We start from the raw sequence: 27,413 nt of genomic DNA on the forward strand, positions 1-27,413 counted from the left end.
GTCGCTTTCATAACTTGTGTGGGTTACAATATAGGTTACATATGACAATTGTTGTTTTCTCCTGTTTACCATGTGGCTGTAGTTCAATGACCACTATTTGAGTAAAGAGGATTGGATTTATGGCCTCTATGACAGACGGGCCTACACCCCTCTTCACTAATGGACCAGAGAAGGGTCTGCCAGCTATTCCTTTGTGCGCCTTGTTAAGATGGCAGTCGTATCCCTCGCAGATCGGAGACGCCCTTAGCCACGTTTCTTGTAGGCATATGACATGATGTGGCATTTATAACGCGCCTATACATGTGTTTCTAGGCGCAACAAGACAAGGAGGGGGAAACGAAGGGAGGACAAAATAATGATTTTACTAGGCCTTGTGTCATTCAGATCGTGCAAGTGCGGGGAAGACGGAAGGGGAGAAGTGCCAGGGGGAGGGGAAAAGGTAAGTGCAGTTAACTCACAAGTGCAACCTGCTGGTGGCGTATAGGTGCAGAGAGAAGGGACTGTAGGTTTGCAGATCCAGACCCTTAAGTAGTGGGGAGCCCGGAGGCAGTGCAAGGGCAACTGGACATGAAGAAGCCTGGGCCTGAGTTCAGAGGGTGACCAGTGCGCAGAGCAGTCTGGTACATCAGCAGGGGAGAGGAAGAGCGAAAGCGAAATGGAAGGTCTTGAGTTGCTTCCGGATAGGATAGGATGTCACATGTTGTTAATCCAAGGTCTTCAGTGTTGAATGGATGGATAAATACTCGGGGAATTCCAGGAGCCGATTCTTAAGTTCCAATGTTTGTGGTTCTCCCGGCTCTAAAGCGCTCTTGCCACCCACGACCAGTCCTGTGCATTTACTGCTCTTGGATTTAACTCTACATGTCTCTCTAGCATGTCGTTGGTAGATTGTTATTGGTCACTCAGATTTTCAATGTTGGTAGGATTAGCTCTTTTCTTAGCAGTGATGAACGTTTTGCTCACAATTTGTTTTCCACTCTTCTGTCAAACCTTTTTGATGATCCAATATTTCTGGCATCTTTAGGTGATGTTTCTGTTACTGGGTTGTGATAATACATGATTTCGAACACTAGTAGCAAAAAGTTATTCGCCACCTCTAATAGAGCATATTTTATTAAGGCCAACTACAGGTGCAATTTCACCCAATCCATTCTGTGTTCATGCTTACATTCCACCGCTTTCTCATCTTATTTTTGGGCAGTTATGAATCACTTTTACGATTTTACTTTGGTTCATTATTGGGTTTTCTTTTCCGTGTAATCTCATCTCAACGCTTAATAGATTGCTGTTCCTGTTGTCAACTTTGGCTCTATGGACACTTTTGGTTTGTGACCTTGGATCCACTTTGGGGCGATCTGAAGGTTCCCTCTTTTTTCTCATTGACTTGCATTCTGCAGCTATTTGTTTCTGTTCAAGTGAATTTGATATGGGGGCTTTCCTCGTTAGCTGTCTTCTTGAATTTACCCTCAGATTTTCTGCTATGAGCGTGTGGATGAGGGTGTCTGTCACTCTGGGAATTGTGTAGATCAGTGTATCGTTTAAAACCTCTGTATCAACTAAATCTGTTTCCTCGTCCTAGTAAGAGACTTTTTCGAGAAAGGCTCTAATTTCTTCATCTATGGTTTCATTGTTTCATTGGAAGATGATTCGTCATCTTCTCTTGATTCCGGTCTGTTAGACATCCTTGGTGACAGGGTTCTTAATGTGTTTCTTGTGGTAGGTATGAGGTTTGTCCTCTGAATTTTAGTGTTCCCTTTGGCGCTGTCTTGTGGCGGGGTTCTTATATTCCGCATGAAGGCTCTTGAACCGTTCGATTCAGTTTTTGGTGCTTCCGGTTGATGATTTTATTTATTTTGTATTTGATTGCCAATGATGTGTAACTTTCGGAGATGGCATCCCCGCTAATTCTGGTTTTTCCCCAAATATGGAAAATTGTTTAGGAGCACTGATGGTCTGTGTTAGTGGATTTGGATCCATTGGGTCCAGTATGATGACTGGTGATTAATTCCCCTGTTCCATTGTCACAGATTCTCTATTCAGTTCTTTGGATGCTGTTCTGGGTTTGTAAGTGGCCTTTGGGTCCCATATTTTGAGTGGCAAGTGACTTCTGGTTGGTTTTATTGTGAGATTTTATTTACACTCTAGTTTTGATTTTTCTTTTTCTCCTCACGTTCCCCTATGTGCCTTGCTTGTGTTGCAGCCATCATGAGTTCCTTCGTTGTATGCATTAACCATGATAGTTTGTGCTCCCATCCAAAGTGGTCATCAGTGTGGATTTGTCACATTCCTTGCATCTTGCCAAGTCACATCTGTTGCCACATTTGTGATGTTTCCACTTCCAGGTCGAATCAATTGTGCACTTTGGCCAGAACATGTTCCAGGAAGGTCCGTTTTGTATGTCATGGCCAATAAGGTTACCTGATCCTTGACTGTATCATTTAGTGCCTCATACAATTTGGTGAAGGGTGCCAGTGATATTGAAAGGGCTGCCATGATGTTATGTAATTGAGTGGCAGCTCCAGCTGATAGTTGTGAGTTGCGAGGGGGGGCGGTCAGAAGACTGAATCATGTTCAAACTGGTCATTTCGACTTCTCGGCAAAGTGATTGATTCGATTTGTCTTGATCATTGGCTTCGGGCAGGCTAGATGCCTGGGTTGTTTGAATTTGATTGGCTATGATCACCCATTGTCACTGCTATTGAGGGACTTGTATGTTTATGGTCGAGTCCTCTTTCTTGTTGGCTTGCCTTTGGGGTTTCGATCCTTGAATAAGTGATGACACCAGTGTTCATTGATACTTGTGGCATCACACTCTGGTCTTCAGCAGCAATGGGAGTGTCATGTGTACTTGTCATTTTGTGTCCTTGAATGTTCACTGCTATTGTGCGCTTTCCTTTTTTTTGCTCTAAGCTAAGTGAGATTTGATTAATTCAATCTCTATTCTATTGGCTAACATAGCGTGTTGGCGTTCTAAACTGTCTAGGTGCATAGAATGGGAGGATAGAGGGCTGCTCGTTTGTGACGCCACGCAGTGTCTGCTGTTTCTGGAGAAATGGAAGCCGCGAACAACCGTTCCAGTGACGTACTCTGCATTCTCAAACTCATTTCCTTGTGACACAGCAGTTGGCGCCGTCTCCTGGTATTTGTGCTGGCTCTGCACGGGACTGAGTGTGGGGTATGTGGGGATTTACCTTCTGTAACAGTTGTTGTGTTCTCAGATGTTTCATTGGGTATTATCTCGCAGAGAGTGGTGGGCGGGGCTTTAGGACTCTCCAGTACTAGGGCATTTGGCTGAGTCTCTGTTATGTGTTCTCGCAGAGGCACTGACTGCACAAGCCCGGTACGGATGCTCAAAACCAGTATTGCAGAAACCATCTGAGTAATGGTTATGTGCCAGATTGGGAACTGATGTCTGGGGCTCAGGCGGTTATCAAAGTGAGTAGTATTTGCATCACCGTTAGTGCACGTTGCAGCAGGCGTGATTACTTTAAACATTTACTTTTTATACATCTTAGGGGGTGGTCCTAGACTCTCCTCGTCCACTACGGAAGGCATACAGTTGTGTTCATTCACGTCCTCATCTAAGCTAAGTGTTGTTTGGTGGATAACGGGTCCACCTGATAAAATGTTTGAGATATTTCCCAAACGCCGGAACCACAGAAGACCACTCACTTCCCACTCCGCTCTGCGCTGGAGTGCTGGCTTTATGGGTGAACAGATTTGAAGCACACAAGCTCCTCCCTCCTCCCTCCTTTCTCCAATAGCCACAGAAAAGAGACTGGTACACCGCACTACAGAAGACCACTCGTCTTCCAGCTCCACCTAATTGACTAACAACTCTAAATAACTCTGGTTATGACCTCATGCATGCAGGAGATCGTTGGTGATGACCCAGGATTGGTTCATTAAGGTAGGCAATCACTGTGGCCCATTTGGTTTTGAAAGAGGGATGAGCCCCCTTCTTTGCGCAGGTCATCTGAAGACTTTGCAAGGAGAAACAAGAACTTCGCTTTGGACCCTGGCTGAAGGTGCAGTCTGCCTTACATCTTTCACCAGTGAAGGAAGGCCAGGATACCCAAGAGGATATCCCAGGGAACAGAAGGAGATTCTGAATCCAGAGGATCCTCCAGCAGCTCCAAAACCGGTACTCAGCCAGCACGCCCTGCTAGGCTCTTCAGCAAGCTTTCTAGGTGTCCAGTGCCAGAGAGTCTCTGAACCAAACTAAGGACAAGACAACTGCCTGCAACACTCTCCTCCACTTTAAGCCATCCACCTTAAAGGATGACAAGCCCAGCGAAGGAGCTCGGAGGAGTGCATTGACCAGCATCTACCAAGGTCTGCCTTAAAGGACATTTTCGAGCCAGTCTAACCCCTCGAGCTGCAACCGACTACACTGCTGACAGTTATGCCGCAGTTGCGAATGCCGTCCGAGACACCTTGAGAAGCACTACAGAACCGCAGACCAGCACTGAGAAAATGATTCCTGACCCTGAACCGCCATGTTGGCCAGCCTGCAGCCATCCATCCAGCCTCGCTCGCCGAACTGCCTGCCGCCTGATACCCGCAGCTGTCTCCCCTATTGAACTCTGCTGCAGAAGCTGCAAAGCACTCTGAAACCAATTCAACCCTGTCGAGCACCAAGAACTCCTACAACACAGGGTAAATTGTGGTTCAGTCCACTGGTCCTTCTCTGAAGGCCCCTAGAGACATTTTACAACCCACTGCTCCCTTTGAGCTGAAACCAAGTAACCTTGAACTGTTGTGATTTAATTACTTTACTGACTACCCTCCTGTCGGTATCCAGCGTGCATCCCTTTTCCTTCTTTGAAACTGTCTGTCCTCTGCATTCCTTTACAGGTGGGTTGATTTGTAGTGTGCTATAACTGTTGTGGTCGTGGTGATGATGATGATGATGATGATAATAACCAATTACAATTAAAGTAGATATTTTTATACAACCTGACTGGATAGTCCCCTTTATCATTGGGTAATAATAGTATTTTTGCTGTGTTGCAACTAACCAATGATCCACACCCTTGCTGTTCAGTCCACGTTACCAAAATTGGACAAGGAGGTTTATGACTGACTTGTGTTTCCACTCTGTTCGGATCCCCTCTGGTGTATTAGAGGTGTGTGGGGCTGATTGATGGTTTAGAAAACCAATATCATCCCTGGACCATTGGTGCCTTGGAAGTTGGTTCGTCACAATTTATGATCCTGGGGATTGACGGTGTGCACTTAACATTATTGGTGGTGCCATGCTGGATGGTACCGGTATCGAAAGCTTTATATGGGCCTTCGTAGCAGGCCGTGTAGGCTACAGACTTTGTACTTCAGCCTCAGATTTTACAAGGATAAACCTTATTTAATCAGCCAGTAGAGACTAGCAGCTGAAAAGTCACTTGATGACTGTCCCTTGAGTTTGTAGGATCTGAGCTGGGTCCATGGTTATGGGGCCAACACAAGTTCGTGCCTATAAATGTGAAATGCAATGAGCGTTTGCAAAAGGCAAAACTGTTGGCTTGCCAGTGATTGATGAATAGGATCATGCTTTCCCAGTTTACTTTTGGGTTCAAAAGACCAACGGTTCAGAATGTTCGCACTAGTCTGAACTCGAAGGGCCAGGTGGGCTGGCTGTTTCTGGATGCCTATGGTGCCAGGATCGTCTTTTTCTGTGTTGCGGTGGTCTAGCCAGGTCCAGTGGGTATTTGTCTGTAAGAGCGGCAGAAACCTTCTGAGCTGGAGGGGAGACGAGTGCCCTTTTTCGACAGCAAAGATTGAACATACGGCACTTTTCCACTTTCTTTCGAGGCTCAGGGGTGCCTTTCTTGTTCCCATTGGAAGCAGTGCTCTTTTAGGTATTTTAATTCTGTACCCTTTTCCTATCTCGGGGATGTCGGGGGCAGGGGCGTTGCTAGGGGGGGGGCTAAGGGGGCTATAGCCCCTGATCTTTTGGTTGTAGCCCCGGATAGAATCTCAGGAGCTACATCCAAAAGGCTAGCTAGCCCCCAGTCCCAACAGTTCCAACATCAGCTTAGCCCCGGGTCTTCTCCAGACCTAGCAACTCCCCTGGTCGGGGGGGGGGGGTGGCGGTGGGGGGGTGGCGGTGGGGGGGGTGGGGGAGGGAGGGATTGGTACTGACAAAAAGCATACAAATTATTGAAGCTCTGAAGAAGCCTTTGGTGGGGGAGGGGTGGAACAAGGTCTTGTCTGTTGGCGAGGAGAAGGGCATTTCTGTAATCCCTGCCCACTTTTGTAGCGAACCAGGCGTTGCCCCTTTTCCTCAGGATTTGGGCTTGCCTTTGCCAACTGCCACCATGCAAGCTTCTCTAATGACCGCTGAATGTTTCTCTGTACGTGCGCTTTGAAACAGTATTTTACTTCCTGTATAAGCGGCTAACAATAAATAAATAATTGCTGGTGAGTTCCCACCACCCCCCGCATCTGAAAGCCTCTCCGATGGGGCCTGATATTCAACAGAGTCGGACTAAGCCCTGGCAGCTATTTGGGTCCAACTGCCTGCCATCCTATTACACCTATAACGTATGTTGGGGAATATCTATTTCTGAGCGGAACAGTCCTAGGCAATTCATAGCTTTTTATGACCTTTATTGTACAGAGTAGCTTCCTTCTGTTTGTTTTCGTTGTAGTTGCCCACATTTTGACTGATTTCCTCTCAATGTTGGCTGCCTGTTTTTGTTTGTTTGTTTTTTTGGTACCTATCTTCATACACCAGTCAAAATGCCGCTCTACCCCAACCGCGCACCCCCTGCCCCTTTTATCCAGATGATTGTATGTAGGTCATGTATTTACTTTTTGGTGCAAACTTCCGCGCACTGTGCAGCAGGGTTCTGGGCACTTTGAAGGTGGGAGGCAGGGAAGAGGAGTATATACTGTGTCCGGTTCTCGCCGTCAGTGTTTTTAGGGTGGGAATAATGTACAGTCGTGGCCTTGTGTCAATCTGGAGTTGGTCAACATCAAATCGATTAAACTAATCGTATTACAATGTATTTTATTTATTTGGATTTGTAGAGCCACTAGCAGGCCAAGGGCATCGAGGCGCTGTTGCATGCAATTCTTAGTTCCATGAGGTTTTCTTGGTTACGTGGGCTTCTTGGCTCTTGGTTACAGTGAGCATGGAGCCTCGCAATAGTACTGTGTCATGATCATACAGGTGATTGCATTTGGTTAGCATTCTGGTTCCAATGAAGGCTTATAGGAACAGTAAGACTGGGGTAGGCAGGCTACATAGGATAGTGGTGCCAATGATACTTCATTATACAAACCGCATGGTCCTCTGGTAACCTTCCCTCGCCCTGCGGCTCCACTTCCAGAATCTCCTTTGTACCTGCCAGAGACACCCCACGCCCCCATCTTATCCTGTAGACTTTAAGTTTGCGGCGCACTGTCCCAGGAGTGGGTTCTTGGTGCTCAGCTGATGGTCCTAGGAGGTGAGAATGCAGCTCACCGTGACAGACCAAGGATGAGATTGGGGGTTTGGGAGCCGAGAGAAAGTCTGAGAGGTAAAGAATTAGGCGGCACGTGAGTTTCTTATTTTTTACATTTGTGTTTTTTTTTTTTTTTTTTTTATATTAAAAAAAAAAATCAGAAATGCTTTGTTTTGTACTGTGCCCTTAGTAGGTAGATTTTGTTTCCTGGGGAAGAATTTGCAAGTGTCTAGCGAGAGGGGAAGCGGCTAAAGCATAGACTACCCTAGGGGCGGCCGCCACTACTGTCTAAACCCCCCTGGATAGCTTTACAGCCGTCTTCAGCCAGAGACTGGCCACCCAAGCCCCCACTGCAAGAGAAATAATTGCTGCCAGTCTCCTTCATGTTGCACGGTGGGGTTTCCTTGAAATGGATGAAATGTCCCGAGCGCCATGGCTTCTAGCACGACTGCAGCTGGGACTGCTTATTGGCATGCGACGGCCATGCTCTGCCGACCATCGATTTTCCTGGAATTCAATTTTATAACTGAATATAAACTTCATTCGCTATGTGCAACTCCTGAAAGGAAGTCTGTGGAATTGGCATGGCTCCAAGGCCAGGACGCCGAGCACTAGTTCCTAGCGCAGGCAAGCCGCCCATCTCGGCCTCCCATACGTCGAGGTTGTGCAGCGGTCAGGACTTGCATGTGCTGAGGGGACCTGTGTTGGGTGGAGGCCACCGTGTTCCATGCTCGCAAAGCGGCTACAGCAACTCGCACCCAGCAAGCCTTGCAGGGCACTCGCCAGGGAAGGGGCTGGGTGGGGGGGGGGGGCAGGCAGGATATGCAAACTCACCAGGGGTGCTTGCGGTGCCCTCCCCCCTGAGTAGAAGGCAGCATGGTTCATCTTCATACGGGGGGAATGTGCTGTATACTCTCTGCCCCTGAAATTATTTTGCTGTTTGTGAGCCTGTACCAAGCTTTTTGGTTCCGGAACGAACAGCAAACTAATGGGAGACGGCAAGGCTCCGCTCCCGTCATTCAGCTGACAATGTAGACGCACTGAATGACGGGAGAGGACTTGCCTCCTGTCAGGCAGTGTGTCTACGTGTAGGAGCAGCTGGCGGGCCGTCCTGTCCTCCCCTGGCTGCGTGGGTGCTTTTGAAGGGTGCATGGAGGTATGGTAAGTTTGTTTTTATTATTTATTTTTTATTTTAAATGTGTATATATGTGTATTTAATTTAAATCTATATGTTTATGAATGTATGCGTGTATATTGGTGTTTGTTTTTGTCAATGCTGTTTTTGTTTGTATGTATGTGACTAGTGGATGAATGCAAGTGTTGTGTGTGACCGCCCCATCCCTAAACGTGTGGGGGGGCATGGCCTCAGGGGTACACCTAGGCTAAAATCTCAGGGGTTGCGGGTGCTAACCGTTCAAATGTTGGGAGAGGTGCACATTTTCAGAAGAGGAGTATCCTGCATTGCAATATTATGGGGGGCGTGTAGCACAAAAAAGTCCTGTTTCTTCCCCCACAAATGCACCTTAGAAAATGAATGCTAAGCTGGCACACAATCAATGATGACTGCCTCCATACCCTCTCCTTGCAACATTCGGACAAGAGTGGGACATGGAGCTGTGTGCTCCTGCTCTGCCCCTTATTGGGCCTGCGGTGCAGTCAGCAGCCGGGAGCGGGACATGGAGGGTGCTCCTGCTATGCACCCTCATTGTACATGGAGGTTGCAGAGCAGGAGCCTACAGCAATACTGCTGCCCCGGACAGGATGCCCAGAACAAGTCATGCCACAGTAAGCAGGGGCTAGACTGGCTGCCCAAAAATGCCAGACTAGCCAAGTCATGACGCATAACATACATGCAAATGTCCTAATTTGCATATGGATTGCAACAACAGAAGTGACTTCACAAAAAAGGTCATTTCAAGGAGCATCATCAGTGACTTTAGAATAAGTTAACATAAGTAAATCAAGTGGCAAATAATTTGTAGTGCAAAATACCTACATTGCACTATTATATATGGAGCAACTCTGTAGTCGTTTAAGCTTTTTTTATAATGGCATAATATATTAACATATAAACTACGAAGTGACTCACTTACAGACCTGCAGATAAGGCACACGCTTTATTTAATTGGTGAAACCGGGATGGGGACAATTTAAGCAACTGAACACATTGTGACAGGTTTAGTTGATATAGCTATTTATTAAGGTTTTGCTTTGCTTTTGAAGCAAAACACATTACATTTTTTTTAAACTAGCCTACCCTAATGAACAGACTTTACACTATATACGTTGTCATACAAATCTGTTGAGCAATAAGAGTATGGCTTTAGTTTTATTCTCCCCCTCCTGCATGCAAAATCACAATAGCATCGTGCAGATTAATGTGAGCCTAACCAATCCCCCTTGGCTTTTAAAGCCATAGTCCTTGTCATAAAGCCTGCAGCATTCTACAACATTCTCGCTTTATCCCCCCTCAACATTTCTTAAAGGACAAAAGTCCCTACCAATAGCCTCCCAACCTCTTCCCCCCCCCCCCCACCATCAGTGCCTAATGGTTCCTCCCCTTGTAATACTCTGTTCACCACAAAGCAAAGTGTCAGTTCCCTGGGAGAGCCAGTCTGCTGTCCAGAGATCGAACAGGAAAGGTGCCCTGCTGCCAGGACTGAGGGTGCTGAGCAGGAGCACTCTGCTCCAGTGCTCCTGCTCGGCAGTGCTCCAGTGTGAACACCCCCCCCTTGATGGGAAGGAACAGTGAGCATTCTGTTATGAACACTGTGGATCATATACTCCTCTGCGGTGGCAGCATCCTTGCATAGAACAGATATTCTCATTGGGTTTCATCCACTGGCATTTGTGAACAGCGACGCCCATGCACCGTTTAACGTGCCCTGGTCCGTCCAGCCATGGCTCTATAGGTCAGCAAGGCAGGGGCAGAGCCGTCCTCCACATTTGGAGGGGAGTGGGGGGGCTGGATGACCGTTTTGAAAGTGGATAATGAGTGGGGCCAATAAAGCCATTGCGCTGAAATGTTTGTGCTTATGCCAGAGTTCACACCCTTCCTCTGGAAGAGAGCTGTGAATTATGCGCTAGCAGAGATGTGCAACTAGTAAGGGGCTGGGATCTTGCAAATGAACCATTTCAGAGTTTTGGAACTGGCCATACCATGCCTGCAGCGGCATCGACACCCCCTTTCCCCCGCCCTTGCTCTCCTAGCAATCGGATAGGACTCTTTGAACGTTGACTCACTTGAGACCCTGCCTGGTGTTCATGGCTGTGGGTGGGAACTATGGAGCTATCTGCTTCTGGGCAGAAGTTATGGAAGTGCCACAACATCATGTGAGCGGTGGCATCTTGACAAGGAGAGGGGGGTGGGGGCATTTGGCCTGTGGCTGCCTGTGGTGTGAGGGGTATGTTTTTCCTCGTTCCCACAGAGGATTTTGTGTGCCTCAGTGGGCTGGACACTCTGGGGCAGATTTCAAGGGGACACTATCAAGGATTCTGGCTCACTGTACAAACTCTGTTCTTTGCCTGATGGTCAACATTTCTAGAAGTACATGTGGGCACAGCTAATGAGTATGGGTTCAGATGGCTCCGACTTTCCACTAACCATACTAGGATAGGTGAAAAGAGCCACTTTGGACCTACATTTACAAGAAGCTCTTTGTCGGAACCAGAAAATGTAACTTCACAGAACCCTTAGCACCTGGTGTATAGTAAATGAGTACAGACCACAGGTAGCCTCGGCCCCTAATTTGCCATTCCCTGAATCCGTGTTGCACTCTGTGTACTGTGAAGTTATCATGAAGCAAGACACAGACAACAGATTCAAAGTTTAAATGAAAACTTTTATTAACTTTAAATGGATGGTGTAAGGCCTAACTTGCCCTATGCTAAGGTGGGATTTCCCTACCTTAAGAAACTAAGGACAGTGTGAGTTAAGTTCAACTTAAGTCTGTATGCGTCCAAAACCTATGCTTGCCCTCCCAACTAAAGCTAGACAATTTGTGGGAATGTCAATAACAAAGTAAGTAGTGTTCCGAAAATGAAGTTACAAGCTTCTTCAAGCTCTAGGCTTTCCAGCACCCTTTCCCCCAAGTTCAAAACAGTTTCACAAAGTCTCTGGGTTACCTTCCGACAACACATTTCCAAGCGGGGCTTGATGTTCCCTTCCCCAAGGCAACAACAAAGTTCACAAAGTCTTAGGTTGCTGTTCCCCAAGACATCATCTTGTCCAGCTTGCCAGCTCGCACTTCGGTTTAGTCTCTTAATATTAAAAACCAGCTCCAGGTCAACTTTACACTCCTTCTGGTTCGTCAAGAGTTTACACAAATTGCTTGCTTCCGCTTTGACTTCTGCCTTCTCGTTTAGGTGTGGTTGTCAGACCACACGGTCCACCCATTACAGGTCACGCAACCAATAACCCTCGGCTTTCTTTTCCACACAGGTTTCTCTGTCACTGCCCCTGTATTCTGGTTCACTTTCACTTTGGTTTCTCCTTGCCAGTCTGTTGGCTCTACCACAATGTTATTTTCACACAGGTCACTCTGTGGTGTCTTTCCCTCACCATATCACTTTCACCTTCTTCAGCAACGTTCATCACTTGCTTTTCCCTGATCATAGAATTCTTTCATTGCCTTTCAGTATTTATTACGTTCGTTTCACGCATGCTCGTTTTCCATTCATAAGCTTCTCAAAGTTTTCCTTTTAGTTTGATATTCAATAGTGCTTAATTCAATAATGCTTAATTCATAAGGCTTTCTCTCATAGTTCAACTTGCTCATATAACCCTTCACTTTGAGTTTACTTTGCTTGCATTTGGATTTTTGTTCAGCAATTGCATTTGCTTTACAATAGCCCCAGTAGCGCCCCGGTACGAGTGTTCCTTTTGTTCACTCACCGGACCCTGGCGCCTCCTCCGGGCATCGTCTTTCCTTGCTCTCTGCTCCGCTTCCACGTCTCTGTAATGCTGCGATTAGCGCTCCCATGTTGGAAACCTCTCTGTGGGTTCCCAGCAGTTCCGCTTACCACTCGCGGACACTGCCAGTAGCTTACAACACTGGGGTCTCTTCTGTACCCCACAGCTCTGGCTGTGGGCACACGGCCAATGAGGCTTTGATAGCTGTGATGCTCCTGCGGCCCGCCTCAGCGGCCGTCTCGCCTGGATATTTGCCGGCATCCTGATCGCCGGCAGATCCCTCCTCGGCAGCCTCCCTCTTGACATGATTTCTCTCCTTGCAGCCTAGACGCACATGGCCCGGCTTCTCTCCTGCTGGTCTCCCTCTCGTCTGCTCCACCTTTTATGCACCTGCAGCCACAACAGGTTGCAGGTGCGAGTCCTTAAGCCTTGCCCGACCATAGTTACTAGTATTCTCTGGACATGCCAAACCCGCATAACCGCCTTCAGGCCTTGTCCTCGTCTCAGTACTATTGTGGTGTGACTGAGGGGAAATGATGGAATGAGATTGGCAACAGGGATAAATTCAAGGGGGGGGGGGGAGTAAGGTTGGTTAAGGTAGCAGTATTTAACCCTTTCTATCCCAAAGGTAGGTTTGTGGCTTTGGTGATGGATTCTTCATGTTGGACCTGCTGAACGGCCTCTTCAAAACCCACTGTTAGAGTGGTGCTTCTACCCAGGTGGGTGTCATCCCCTATGGAGGGTAACTGAATCACTGACTTTGTCATCTAGTCTAGTCGCGCGCGCACACACATTCTTTCTACTCTCTCGTTCTGACACAAAAGCAGCCGATTATAAAACATGGCCAACTTTCAGCAATCCTTTTACATACAGGAGACATGTGCCCATTGCATGCTAAACAGTGTGTTGTACTCTCCTAATGCCTGCTGGTTTTAGGAAGGGGAGTTAACATTTATACACCCGACTGCAGTAGCATTGAAACTGTTAGAGAAAGTATATTAATCCTAAGGACTGCTCAGCATAAAACTATTCTAAGCAAGATGTAGTTTATTGTAAAAATGCAGTCCTAAGGAAGTAACCGCTTTGCTTTTTGTATCGTGTGCATGTTCTAGTGGTCTCAAAATACAGATCTAGACTCCCACAAATATGAAACGGCTTGTGCTGTGTACAGAATTTAAGTTCTAACCATTTCATCTATCAAATGGGGAGAAACTTGCTCTCTGTGTTTGGTGTCCAGCTATTGTGACAAGTTGTTCTGAAGCCTCTTCTCACAAGAGCTCCAGTTGGTGGAGACCCAGCCCAAGAAGTCTTTTATATCTGGGAACAATTAAAGTGGATAGGAGACATCCAAGCGATGGACTGTTTAAGCCTGTTATGAATGTTGTCCTCTAGTGACTAACTTTCACAATTGAGGTAACTCGCTTTAAACAGTGTGTTGATCCTATAACGGGTCCATTTGTTTTCTAGTGGTAGGACATGGGCACAGAGAAGGCTATATACATCCTCTTGGTGAGGAAAGGCCCCTTTAGCCATTTTGTAGTCTCCCAGCATGCTTGGATTTAGCCTAAGTAACCCGTCTACGGGCTGGGCACTCTGGGGAAATGTAAAAGAATGCGCCGTCCTTCCCAAAGGATCCTAGCAGATGCCTAGGCTGATTAGTTGCTGGCGTGATGGACAATTCAGAGACGCCTTGAATCGTAGTGAAGCCCTCTGATTAGGAGGGTGTAAGAGGCTGACTGACCCTCCCATCAGTACCTCTGAGGAATTGATGGGGTACTGGTGAAAGCCCTTTGGAGTTTTCCTGCACGGAGCATCCCTTGACCAGGACACTATGGTGCCTGGAGTGGTGGCATGGTACATGCCGGTTACTCTGCATGCTCCCTCCTGTGACGGAGGTACAGAATAAAAGCCAACGGTTCTGTTAGGATCTTTTTGATAGACAACCCCCCACCCCCCCCCGTCCACAGAAGCACATTAAAGTCCAAAGGTACTACCACTTGGACTGCTGTTACTCAGAACTCCAAAAAAGTAGCAGAGCCTGTGTTTGAAATGTCAAGCATGTCTGACTGCTTAATGCCCCTGACCGCCTAATCAGCCCTGTGCTGCTACTATGCCAGTCACTCCGGTGTCCTATAAAGAAATATGGTAGAACGCATGTGGGCTGGCATCCTTCCCTAGGCCCCCTGGTGCCAGGACTTACTTTGAGCCCTAAAGACTGGGTAGGTCTCTGTTCTTTACCTTGGCTAAAGACATTAAAGTGCTTATTTTAGTTTAGTGGTTTTTTTTTCCCCTTTTGTACATTTAACTATTTTGATATCCCTCATGTAGTTTGTCTGCCTGTCGTATACATCTGGCCTCTATTACTGGGTGCTTCTCTGTGCCAGGATGATGTGTTTAGCGATGTCTTGGGGGGTGGGGGGGGGGCATTCTTTTTATTTTTGGTTCTCCATAAACTGTAAGGAAGCTTCTGTGCCGATTAACATCTTTGGAGAGTGTAGCCTGCACTGAGAAAATGCTTTACTTAATAAACGTGCAAGGGGCGCACTGCTCCAATATGATTGGTTTTACCATGCTGGCTTAAACACCCCCGAGTCGAGTTGTGGTACGAGTTTGGGAAATTGCGCTCAGATGGAAGCGAGCAGCTGACTGCAGAGGCATGTGATAGAAGCGTGGGGGAAAGGCCACGGTGTGCCTTGCTATGCTGTTAGGCCATACTATGAAATGTTAGCCTCTGGGATAGGCCAGAGCACAAACTCTGGGCCTGCACAAGTGTAGGCAATTGGCCGGGAAGCCCTTCCGACTGCCCCCAAACCAAATTAGACACTTTGCTTTTTTACTGGTGTGAAGAAATGTGCCGCCCCTGAACCCAACCCAAGAGGACTGCTGATCAGAGGCTTAGCCAGGATTGTCTAACAAGTGGGGCCTGAAGCTAATGTAGTTGGGCCCACTGCAGTGACATTAACATCTGTAAAGGCCCACACAGAGCTGCTGAGTGGGCATTCACAGATGTTGGGTGGGCCTTGCCTGCTCAGGCCCTACCCTGTCTAGGCCTCTGCTGCTGCTGATGCTAATGGCGCTGAATAGCTCTACCCGTGAGATTTTTACTCTTCAGCAATGTGAAGTACCTTTTCCTGTATGTAGCACAGTGTTAGTTTACCATGCAAAAACCTGACTACGGCCTACTGAATTTGCATGCAATGTAAAGTACGTTTCTCATGTAATTGCAGAGCACCAAACTGCAGTCAGTTGTCTCTGGGCTAGAGAGTTGCATCTGTGCTCTCTAGGGCTCCATTTCCTTTGTTTTTCCTTTAGTGCAGTGTCCCATAACAGTTCTCTCATGCCCAAATTCGGGTCTCAAGCAGCAATCCCTAATTCACTGGCATAAAGCATACAGCACTCGGAACCAGACGCCTAGAAAGTGCTGCTGATAACTGTACAGCACTAGCCCTCTCCGTCAAAGCAATTCAGGTGCTGTGCATCTGTCATGAACACACGTCAGTCTACCGAATACGCATCCATGTAATATACAGCATACCCCACAAGTGCAATGGGTTCCTCCATAGTCCTTCCACCTCTGGAGTTGGCCGAGTCCCGTTGCCAAATTCAGTAGTAATCCTAGCACTCACTACTTCCGTGCCACAGCAAAACGCACCGCTCTAGGCACCCACGGGTAGCAACTGCTGAATGCAACGTACCAGTCCTCTCTGCCAAAGATATCGCCCTTTCCCTGCACTGGTGACGGAGGTTGATCATGGACCGCCCTTCTCCTGCAGTGTACTGTTCTAACATGTAAGGCTCGCACTACAGTCTGGCAGTTAGGCGCTCTACATAAGCCACGTGATCTAATGGACCCAGCACCGACCTTGCAACCACGCCCCCACTCCCCCTACATAGGGTTCATAGCCCAACACGTCCAGGCATGCACTTTCAGTCAGCAAGCAACATGATCAACACACGTTTCACAGCTGTAACTTGCCCGCGCGCAGTGCTTTAATTTGTAAGAAAACCAGTGCCGGGACCCAAATATTTTCTAGCTTACTAGTGATGCTGTTCCAAACCATTGCTGCCACCACCCACAGTTGCCCCCACAGTGTTGACCCATTTGGGGTTAAAGTACAGCTGGCGCCTGCACATTGGGGATGGTGGATGCTGTGGCTATCATTACTACATTATCAATCTCGGAAACAAGTGCCAGGGCTCAGACACCCCACGAATTACACTAAGCACTACCGGAGCTGCACAGGGCCACACACATACTCACAGTCGATGTACTTCTGCAAGTGCGCAAACTCCTCGGGGCTCAGGATGGCCCAGCCCGGGGGCTCCGACATCCTCTCCTCCTTGGCTGGCCTCCTCTCCTCCTCTCCTCCTGGGTCGGTCGCCTCTTCCCCTCGGGTTACCTCCAGAGAGCAGGAGCTGTGGGGGTGGAAGCACAGCGAGGGGGTTACTGGAGTGGGCCCAGCAGCGAGCGGGGGCGACGGGCGCACAGGGTACCGCGGCCTCAGCTGCGGTGGCGCATTCTGGTGGCGCTGGTCACTGTGTTTTCCCGAGCGCTCTATCTATCTATCTATCGCCGAGGCTACTGCTGCGGCGCACAGACCGAGGCAGAGCGAGTGCGGGAGAGCAATGCAGCACTTAAACTGTGCTGGGGGGGAGAAGTGACGGAATAACACCCGCCTCTGCACTGGCTTCCCTCTGCCGGGGGCTTGGAAACCCTGTATCCGAATTCCACCCCCCCCCCCACCCTCTCTCACATGTAGCCCTCATTTTTCAAGCATATAACAAACCCGTCACTCCAGTGGGAATCGAAGGATTCCGCTCATCGTGTTTATCCAGTCTGCAGGAGGCTGAACACCTGACGTGGTTTTCTGCAGCACTTGGGAGTCCTTGTGCGTGTTTTTAATGGTAAATGTATGCCGTCTGCGCTCTTGTGTTATACTCCAAACATGCACCTACCAGGAGCCCGTTTTTTTGTGTGTGTGGACACTATGCACTTTCAAGAGCCATGTTGCTTAGAAACGCAGAGTAGCAAGGAAGGCCGACTGCCGTAGCCCCTCTATATTTCCAACCGGCACAAACCTCGCAGAGTGCAGTCTCCGGATTTACCCCTGCTTGCTTTGACAGCTCGTGTTTGCGACGCCTTTGCCGGCCCGGGTAAGGGGTGGGGTGGGGTGAAGGTGTTTGTGCGTGCACTTCCTTTCCTGGTACCGCCGCCCCCCCCCCTTCCCCTCCCGAGCCCCGCTTTTCTTGCATTGTGACCTGGTTCTAACTGCACCTCGCCCTTCCCTTTCTGCTGCAAACTTATTAAAGCTCGGGGTGTATGCCCTAAAAGCACACTAATTGAGCCCGAATATCTTTGTTGGTGATGGGGCGCAGTGAGGCCTTTTGGGGCCCTGGGCACGGACGTCTTTAGGGCCCTCTCCACCAAACCTAAGGATTTAAGTGATCAAGAATATCTGCCGCTTTCCCCCTGAAATCGCAACCCATAGGTTGATATGCTGCCTCACAGCATTAAAAATAAGCATGTTTACTCCCTTTTTTAGTCCCCTTACCCTCTTCATTCTTGCTCTAATCAGACTGATCATTTTGGCCTTCAAATGGTACTTGTTTATCAGTCTACGAATAGGTTACTTCTGTTCTAGCTTAGATTTAGGAGACTTTTTATCAATCGAACCCAGCAAGCTATGCAGATTGTAGTATTAATGCAGGACTGTATGTAAAAGCTACATGTAACCCAGAATAGACGGAGCACTCACATTTGCTGCCTCACAGAATGCAAAAGTGCTTAAGCATGGATAGAGGAGACCAATTGGTAGGAAGGAGAAAGCTACACATACCATACCATAGCATGGATAGTGGATGCAGGTTAGAAGCTACCAGGAAGGTGTCAGTATGTAGACAAATTTGGCTATTGCACATTATCAAAATAATTCCCACAGGAAGGAAAGAATGCTACAGGAGTTGTGCCGCAAGGAACACACAAACTATATATACCACAGTGAACACAGAAAGCAATACATGATGAATTGATCGAGGCAGAATGTACTTTTCCAAAACAGCCCGGCAATAGCTTTTAGAGCCCCAGCACCATGTAATACAATATCCTGAAGTGTGCTATTTAAGTCCAGTGAACAAAGGAATCTTCTTTAGATCAGGCAGCCTTGTGAGGCACCCTCCAAGGTGGGAGCCCTGGGCAAGTGCCCCTTTTTGCCCTCCCATAAAAACGACCCTGGGCCTGAGCCCCCCCCCCTTTTCATCCATGCCTCCTTGCGCTCCACATGGCGTATGGCCGTCTGGAGAAAGGACGATTGACCAGCCGAGTTTCCTGCATGGATGCAGCAGTGGACACAAAGCCGGGCGTTCCATACCCGTGGAGGTCTACTGTAACCAGTGGTCGAAGTGTGCACTACCTTTTTTTGTAACAACGTTCCCTATGCCCACCCCCTTTTCTGCTCCCTTCACTCCCCCATACTCACGACATTTACCCCCACATGAATCCTTACTTTCCCCCAATTTAGCCAAAATGCTGTTTTACAACAGTTCTCAAAAGACTGAAGCATGTAAAATGTATACCGCCCCCCCCGCTTCTACTGAACCCCCAATTCGCACCTCATAAGGGTCATGCTCAGGACTATAACCACTAACGCACCCCTCCCATTACCGGCAAACCCCTCTATGCCTACACCCCAGTGCCTACAGCAATTCCCAGATTGCTGCTCGACTGTTTGGGAATGGCTTAGCCAGCCCTTGTGAGATGGCACAAGGAGGTTTGACGCAGGATTGTTACTGGTAGAGCATAGGTTCAAATGGCCAGCAGGGTGAAAATGATTACCAACAAAATGCCATTTCCTACCGTCCTGGAACGGTACTCTAGGTCACATAAAGTAAGGGAACAACAAAACATTTCCCTGAGAAGTAAGGGAATGTTTTACCCTTTAGTCCCCACCCACCACCACTTTCATGTCTGGGTGTAACTGCCCCCAACTTACAAAGTTAGAACGTGGACACCAACCTTTCACAGCAACACGCGCTCAACATTCCACTTAAGCAGAGACCAGCTCCTGGCCTTAATACGCTGTATGCTTCCTTGCGTAGCTGCACACTGGCATAACTGAATAACGAATAGCTACAGGCATGATCTATCTGCCATGAAAATGTCTCATGTTCTTGTTTTTTAAATGAGTCCTGAAGAAGCCCTTCTAGCACAAAACATGTTTTAATCTATTAGCGTATGAACAATTGAAAACATGATTGCAGTATTTGAGTATTTCTTCCAAAAAAGCCTTTTTGGGTTTTATGTGGCAATTACCTGCAATGTTAATTTAACGGTTACCCTGCTGGGTGAGCAGTGGAGTATTTAGGCTTTCTGCTGAGCTAGTCCCTCCCACCTCACTACTTTACTCCACCTCGGCCAGACTCTGCACCTTCACCAGATTCCGCCCCTTCAACAAACTCTCTGTTGACCCAACTACGCCCCGTCACCCCCCATTTTGTCTCATAACATTATTGGTTGCAGGGATTAGAAAGTTATTGCTTCCTCTCTATTAATCCAAGCCTGTCATCTTCTACGTTAAGTTAGTTGAACAAGCGCGTTCCTATCTCTGCTGGCCATGATTTGGAGAAGTCTGTGTGCTCTACAGTTGACTGCACTAGAGGTAATTGTTACAGGGAATTGTTGTCAGACTTAACCAAAAGTAGACAATCTTTTAGAGGAAGTGATAAGAGCATAAGCTGTCTGCCAACTGCATGCAAGTGAGAAAAGTTTGGAATGAAGAAATGTTGGTTTCAATTCTAATATCCGGTTTCTCTCACAAATTGCCTGCTGTCACTCTGAGAAACACCTAGACTGGTCTATAAATGAACGCAACATAACTAAATTGCCTCATCCAGTCATGTCAATTGGTAAAGTTTACATATGAAATATATGCAAGTGGTACATGCACATTTTATAAACATGTTGAATAAAAATAACTCTACCCCCTTCTCATAGTTACAGCTTCAGTGTTAGCAGGGGGCAAAATGGACATAAAGCAAGTTACCTGCAGCCGATTGTACCTCCAATCCCCTGGGCTGTAACGTCATTAACCCTTTAAATGCCAGCGACGAGCCAGCTCGTCGGTAAAAACCGCTCTAAGTTGTCACCGAGGAGCCGGCTCGTCGGTGGCACTTAAGGGGTTAATGAGGGGGGAAATGTTGGCGGGTTTGGGCGGTGAATACCGCGATTTTAAAAAAAAAAACCCATTGGCACTGGGGGGGGAACCTCAATGGCACTTAAGAGGTTAAAATATGTCAAAATCACAAGTGACGTTTGTAAACTCTGCCTGGGCATAGGCACGTCAGTAGAGCAAAGGCAGTTGGAGAAGGTTCTTGCAATCGTTGGCTGTGCATTCTCATGGTGGAGAAATGGATAAGGGCGACCCTGAACATTCATGTGTGGGAAGCAACAGCATTCCTCGTAGCTGCACAATGCAGGCACCTTTTTATAACAAACAAAGTGATACATACTGTTTATATCATTGCTGTTTGTGCAATTGTTCAAAATACCCAACACTCCAAGAGTAAACTACAGCAATGGAGCGGGGGTTCAGCACCATTTTACCTTTTGTGGGTGTGGTTTAGGCTATGTGTCTTGCCAGCTTGCGTTTAAGCTAATTAAAATGTTTAACTCTGTAGAGTTGGTTGGACTGTACAATACATAGGAACATTTTGAGATGTGTGGTTATAGATTTAGATGGCCTGCTGCTGTTTCACAGTCAAAGTACTACCTTGTATTAATATAATGTAAAGATTACTTATAAGCATCACAGTTCTGCATTGTGTGACCAACTTTACAGTTGGTTCTCCTGAGAGTGCAGAATGTCATCAAAGACACATGATAAACCCAGCAGGGATGCCATTTGCCTGCTTAGCACCGAGCAGCTTCCCCAAAGATGGCTGATTGGATAACTTTATGGGACACCTTTACAGCTGTGAAACACTGTGTACTGTGATGAATCTGAGATGATTCACCCAGAAACTGCGATCTGGGACCCCTCACATGTGGCCAGAGAAAGTCCGATGCTTCCTGACCCTGGGGGTGGTGTTCTGTGGGAGGATCCCCTGGGTGGGGAGGGGGAGAGGGACAGGTTGAAAAGAACGGGGAAAATACTTTTTTATAACTTTCCCAGATATTCTACCCTTCTGATGGCATACTGGAAATTGAAGAAGTGGAGAAAATGGATCCACACATTGTGGACTCAGTCCCACAATTCCCAAGGCACTGGGATGAGGAAGAGAGCTGTCGAGACACAAGATTGCAAGTTGCAGCCCGTTAGTGGTAATGACCCATGCCTGAGGGAGACTGGGAGGCATCAGAGGACCCCCTCGGGTGCAGGCCATGGTGTAGAGCAGTAGCAACAGTAGGAGGTGGAGTAGTTGTTACTCTTCCACATAGCTGCAGAAGTTAGAAGAGAGTAGGGACTCTGTGACCGCTGTCCTGTGTTCAGATGCCAGTCCTGAGCGGGTCTATTCTGTTCAAGAACTTGATTGTTGAGGTTGCACAGCGGGACGTGTAGCTAGCGGTGTTGCTAGCTCTGGAATGGGTTGGGGGCTAGGCTAGTGTTGGGACTGTCTGGACTCTGGGCTAGCTAGTCTTTTGGTTGTAGCCCCTGAGCTTCTATCTGGGGCTACAACCAAAAAGAACAGGGCTATAATCTCCTCACCCCCCCCTCTCCTAGCAATGCCTCTGCGCGTGGGGAGTACCAGCTTTCTGACTGAGGATTGCAGCTGTAGATGTCTCACAGCAGAAAGCGCACCATTTGGAAAATTTCCCCAGTTTCAATCAGGCTCTGGTGCAAGCTGAGGTCCATTTTCGACTGGCAAGGGCCACAGGACGCTCAGGAGAGGCAGCAGCACAGGCAGGAGAACAGAAGCAGCGGACCTGTAGGCAGCGAGGTGACCCGACGCGCATGCCAGACCAGGTGAGTTCACTGATGGTGACACCGGAATGCTCCGTAACTGCCCTTGGCCAAGTCCAGGTGCCTTAAGCACAGAAAATATATAAATAAAGTGAAATGGGGGGAAAGAAACCATTTTTGAATACGGAACTGATCTAAAGCAGACTAATTGTGCGATTGCTAATCAAACTGACTTACAAAGGAGCAGTTGGCAGAATAAGAACTTTGCTATCAGACCCAAAGTGTGATTAGAACTGTGGGGCAGATTTAAATCCATCCGAAAAAGAGGGCAATAAACTGAAAACCTAAAAAATAAACAACTGCTGCCAAAACCAAGCGACGTATACCAAAAACCAAGATTGCCATGGTCAAGATAGGGCAACCAAGAATTTCAGAGTTAGTAAAGCCTACTGCCCATATGTAAAGGATGTTATAAGAGGGATTGGCTTAAACCCACATTGTCAAAACCAAAGAGCCATTAGACTGAGAACCATTGTCAGTATTTGGTTAATGTAGAAGTGGGGAAACAAAAGTGGCAGGAAATGTGTATTTCTGGTAAAAGGTGTTCAGGAGGAGAGGGGTATAACCTGCATTGCACATGGCAATCCAGAGTGTGTAACAAACGCCACCAATGTATAACTTGTTTCCCCAGAAGCAATGTGTGAACTTGATGTTGTGAAGCAAAAGACACTGCTGAGTTGCTAGAATATAACCTTTACCACAGAAGTACTTGTAGTATTGTCCTGGCAGGAGATTACACCAGGCCAAAGGTCCTTGTAGTTTATTCTGCCCTGGCAGGGGAGTACACCAGAGTAGAGGACCTTGTAGTAGTAGGTCTGGCAGGTGAGTGGACCAGGTGGAAGACATTAAAGTACGGCAGTGTTTTAAAAGTCTTGATGTTGCAGAACCAGTAAGATGTTGTGATCGGATGGAATCATTCTGACAACTTAATATCACTGAAGAGAGTGCTCTATGAATGGCTACAGAATTTTCAAATATTGTTAAAACAAGTGTGGATTTGTGGCAGAAATAAATTTACAAATACGTTTGACTCTAATGAACTATGGAAGAATTCTTGGTTTATGAGAAGAAGTTGTTAAATTGGAAATGGGGAAAAACATGTTTGAAAATTTGTGAACTGTTGATAAAGTTCCAACTTGAATTCAACCAAGTTGGAACCAAAAGAAGTGAAGTGGAGCTTTGTTATAAGACAGGATTTCCTTATTTTTTGGAACCGTTGAACGGAATCTTGCTGAAATCTGGGGAAGGTGAATTTGCCCAGATTATAAGGAGATACTGTTATCGTGTTGTGAACTTTCTTTGTGTTATTTGAACTGCCATATATTACCTTGTTGAGTTATTGTATGTACACGTGTGAGGGACAGAATCTCTTTGAGTGTTTCCTTTCGTTTATTTTAGGCAGGGAAATCATCCGGGTAGGGATAGTGAGGTGTTTATCCAACATTTATGGCATCTTTTGAAAGTTGTCCCCCCCTCACATTTCTGACCCCTAGCAGTACCTTTGACAAAGTTTTTGTTCTCGCCCTTCTATGGCTTTGTGTATCCTTTCACAGGTGTCTTGATGCACTTGTGCATTCAGATTTACTCTTCGCCAGTTTAACTTCTCTATGATCTATTTCATGCTTGCACCTTTTGGGCGACCATGGACCTCTTAAATGTGGGGCCGGGGAGGGAAATGAGGGCGTGCTTCTGAACATCATTTTAGTGTCACCTGTGGTAACTCTGTGCTTGATCTAGGCATAGGCATGTGTTTAAGATTGTAAACACTAAATGCCCAAAGCACTCTGGGTTTGGTATGCATTCCTGTTTTGTTTATAAAAACAAAAATTTCACCCTAACAATAAAGCGCTTGCAAATTTCAAGCATTTATAAAGTTTGGCCATCAAAGACTTTAGCTGTCATAGTGGAATGACTGCTAACAGCTCAAATTGTGGATCAGCCAGACTCTGAGAAACAAAATTGGCTTTATTTTAAAAAAATGACAACCAGTAAATTGAAATTCAACTGCAATAAAATGCTGCTCCTCTCGCAATCTGCTCCCCTAGGCCTGGGCCTAGATGGCCTTGTTTAGAAGTCTACGTGGGCGAGGGGGTGATCTTTCTCCTGCCCATGTCTAGATGCTGCCTTTCTAAGCCCTTGCTCCAAAAGAAGACATGCACACACTGATCCCTTTTCATGATCCATCAGTCGATGACTGCCACATGGGCTTCCCCAGCTTTTCATATGGCAGTTGCTGCTCCTCTTTCGTAGTGACTGGCCTGTACTTTCTAGTTCCTTTTTATAAGACCTCATTACAAAGCTTTGCCGATTTAGCATGCACTGTTATCTTTGCGCTGACTATACAAACATCAGACCAGCCATCGAGTTCTTCATGACAAAACTGTATATGGAAGCACATGAAATCTGTAATAAAAAGGAGATGGGAAGAATCTAGTTACAAAAGATTGACCGGGACCATCTCTGTATCTTGGAATGGTTCTTTCAAGTGGCGCAACGCTCCCATGAGCAGCAGGTGGTATGTGGACTTCTGCTGCTTCTTCCTTGCCAGTTCCCTTTCACATCAGCTCTGTATGCACACAAGAGGCTATACAGTGCAGGACTCTAGCCTTAAGCAGCCTTGGTCTGTTGCAGAAGCTGAAAGCGATGCATCCGAGTCTGCTCCAGGTGAGGTCTTCCCATGCTGGTTGCGTTTGTGTCCTCCGCGCCACATGGTGCAGTGGCCTCATTGGTTGGCAATGGCACTAATATTTATTAAGCTTGTGAAAGAAGCTCCTGATGTTCCACCTGGCTACATTAATTGGATCTGGCTGCTCTTGATGCTTGTTTAAATCTTCCCAACTATGGGAAAGAGATTGCCATCTCCTGTAAATTATGGTTTCTTGCTTAAAGCCTCCTCCACAAAACCACTTATGCATGCCTTGAGGAGCATGGCACAGAGAAGATTCTCCACCACCCACGAGGGTGCCCTTATTTGCATAGAATGAAGTTCATCGAAGCTGTCCTACTTCTGTATTCTATATTACACATGCAATGACTAGGCAATATTTACAAAAATCACGGATTATGCAATCCCCAATTTAGCAGTCAAGCAACTGCATTTGGAGAGGGTTTATTTTCTGTATGAATTGTTTTACATGCGGGGGGGGAGGGGTCCTCTGAGAATAAGGGAAGTTGTCATGTGTAATTGTTCGAAAGTTTTACAACACAGTCACATGTACACCTCCTCGAAGTGGAGGGAGGACTTCCATTCCTTTTGCTGTGTATACCCTTGGTGAAGCAGCTTGAGGCTGTGGGTTTTCAGATTTTATTTTATAATATCTGAACCCCCAGTTTGTTTTCATGCCCTCGGCAGGGTTGGTATATGCTCTTGACATCAACCAGCTAATTGATACGAATAGGACGTGTTGGGGCCCCTCTGAGCTGGCCGCTGCCTTCTGTGATGAATCCTGCAGAGTCCTCACAAAAAAACCTAACTAAGGTCTCCTCCCAGGTGGCTATGGAAAGGTAGACACTTCCTGATCCTAACCCTCGGGCGGTGTTAGCCAGGAGAATCACCCGAGAGGAGACCGGCCCCAGGGAAATGAGGACTTTGTGGGACGAGACTCAGTATTTGTCTTCCTTGGGGAAGGGAACATCCGTACAAATGGAATATGTAATGGCGTTCTGCCAGAGAGAGCTTTTATTTTCTGGAACTGACTGTTGGAATATAAATGCAGAATATAAATAAACACAAGCAGTTCTATTCTGAAAGTCAGAAAAAGCCTCTTAAAATTACGGACCTTCATAAGCATGAAGGCCCCTATAAGTCCCAGAGAATTGAGGAAGAAGAGTCTTTGAATGTTACCAACTTAAATCCTGAGAACCCATACACTTCTGCAAAGTCAAATAATTCATGGCATCCTGGGGAACAGGTATAAGATGAAAAGTGAATATGATGATAATTTCACTAAGAAAGCTGAATTTTATTCTGTGAACTAAATGTCTCATACATGGCAAAGTACTGGGACGAAAGTGATGACTGTATATGCACAGGACTGCAAGTTTCAGCCAATTCAATTGGGGATAATGACCCACACCTGAGGAGGACTGGGAGGCATAAAAACCCCCTCTCAAGTGCAGGCCAGAGGAAGGAGCAGTCATAGAAGATGGGGTGGTTTTCCCTACCTTGTGGCATCAGAAGCGGAGGTCGTGTGCGAGCAGAGATGCTGCGAGCACGATGGCGTGTGAAGTTGATGCCGGTCCTGAGAGGGTCTTTCATGCTCAAGACGGTAATTGCAAAGCGTGTGCATTGGGAAATGTTGGGGGGGAGGGGGGGTGGGGGTAGCACTCCTTTTTTTGATAAATGTCCACCTTTTTTGGCAAGCATTGGTGGCAGGCGAGCACTGACCTGTGGTGGGAGCCAGGAGAGCCCAGCTGGTGACAGACGTGAGTCGTGGAAGGCCAGGGAGCAGAAATTCCCAGACCACGTTGGGAAACTGGAGCAGAGGACCTGGAGGCTGCCAGGTGAACGGATGCCCACGCCAGACCCGATAGTTCACTGTTGGTCACCCAAGAGCGCTCTGTAACCTCCCGCTAGCCCAGTCCAAGGGCCTAAACAATAGTACTGTCTTAAATGGAGTAAACCAAGGGAAGAAGATGCTTTTTGAATAACGACCTAATATAAAGAAGTTAATTTTGCTGTTGTGAACCCAAGCTGATTTAAAAGGGTGCAGATGGTGAAGTAAGAACCCAATTACTATTTCAGAAGAGGGTGATTGTGACATTGTGGGGTAGTATAAGAGCCAACGACGGAGGGGCAATATCCATAACAGAAAAGATAATCCATCATTGCCAAAAGAGAAATATAACCAGACAATTGCGTAATAACCAGAATTGCCAAAAGAAGGCAGTTGGTGTTTTTAGTGTTGGTAAAAACTATTGTCCATATGAAATGGAGGTCCTACATTGTCAAAGCAGTGTGAAATTGAAACGGAAACCATATTGGCAGTTGGTTAGTGGAAAAAGGAATAACCAAGAGTGGCAGGATGGCTGCCCTTCTGAGGGAAGACGTTCAGAGGCCTGCAGAGGGTGCGATTCTTGTTTCCCTTGAAGTGTTTC

The 27,413-nt window shown here is 47.0% G+C and overlaps 2 protein-coding genes across 6 annotated transcripts in view; one reads left to right on the plus strand and one right to left on the minus strand.

Moving 5' to 3' along the window:
• DGKA (diacylglycerol kinase alpha) overlaps positions 1-27,413 on the minus strand; it is a 542,794-nt gene that overhangs the window by 269,295 nt on the left and 246,086 nt on the right. For 3 of the 4 annotated variants that reach the window (XM_069653799.1, XM_069653797.1, XM_069653798.1), the window contains exon 2: positions 16,622-16,776. In XM_069653799.1, coding sequence (XP_069509900.1) covers positions 16,622-16,691 — 70 coding nt within the window. In that variant the 5' untranslated portion in view covers positions 16,692-16,776. Of the gene's footprint in view, positions 1-16,621; positions 16,777-27,413 lie in introns of those variants that run through there. The other variant, XM_069653800.1, reaches the window with a different exon arrangement.
• The window catches only part of PAN2 (poly(A) specific ribonuclease subunit PAN2), a 1,309,324-nt gene that overhangs the window by 11,873 nt on the left and 1,270,038 nt on the right, over positions 1-27,413 (plus strand). The window lies entirely within an intron of this gene.

The sequence above is a fragment of the Ambystoma mexicanum genome, chromosome 3q (assembly GCF_040938575.1).
Source record: "Ambystoma mexicanum isolate Mex_15411 chromosome 3q, UKY_AmexF1_1, whole genome shotgun sequence".
NCBI classification, from domain to species: domain Eukaryota; kingdom Metazoa; phylum Chordata; class Amphibia; order Caudata; family Ambystomatidae; genus Ambystoma; species Ambystoma mexicanum.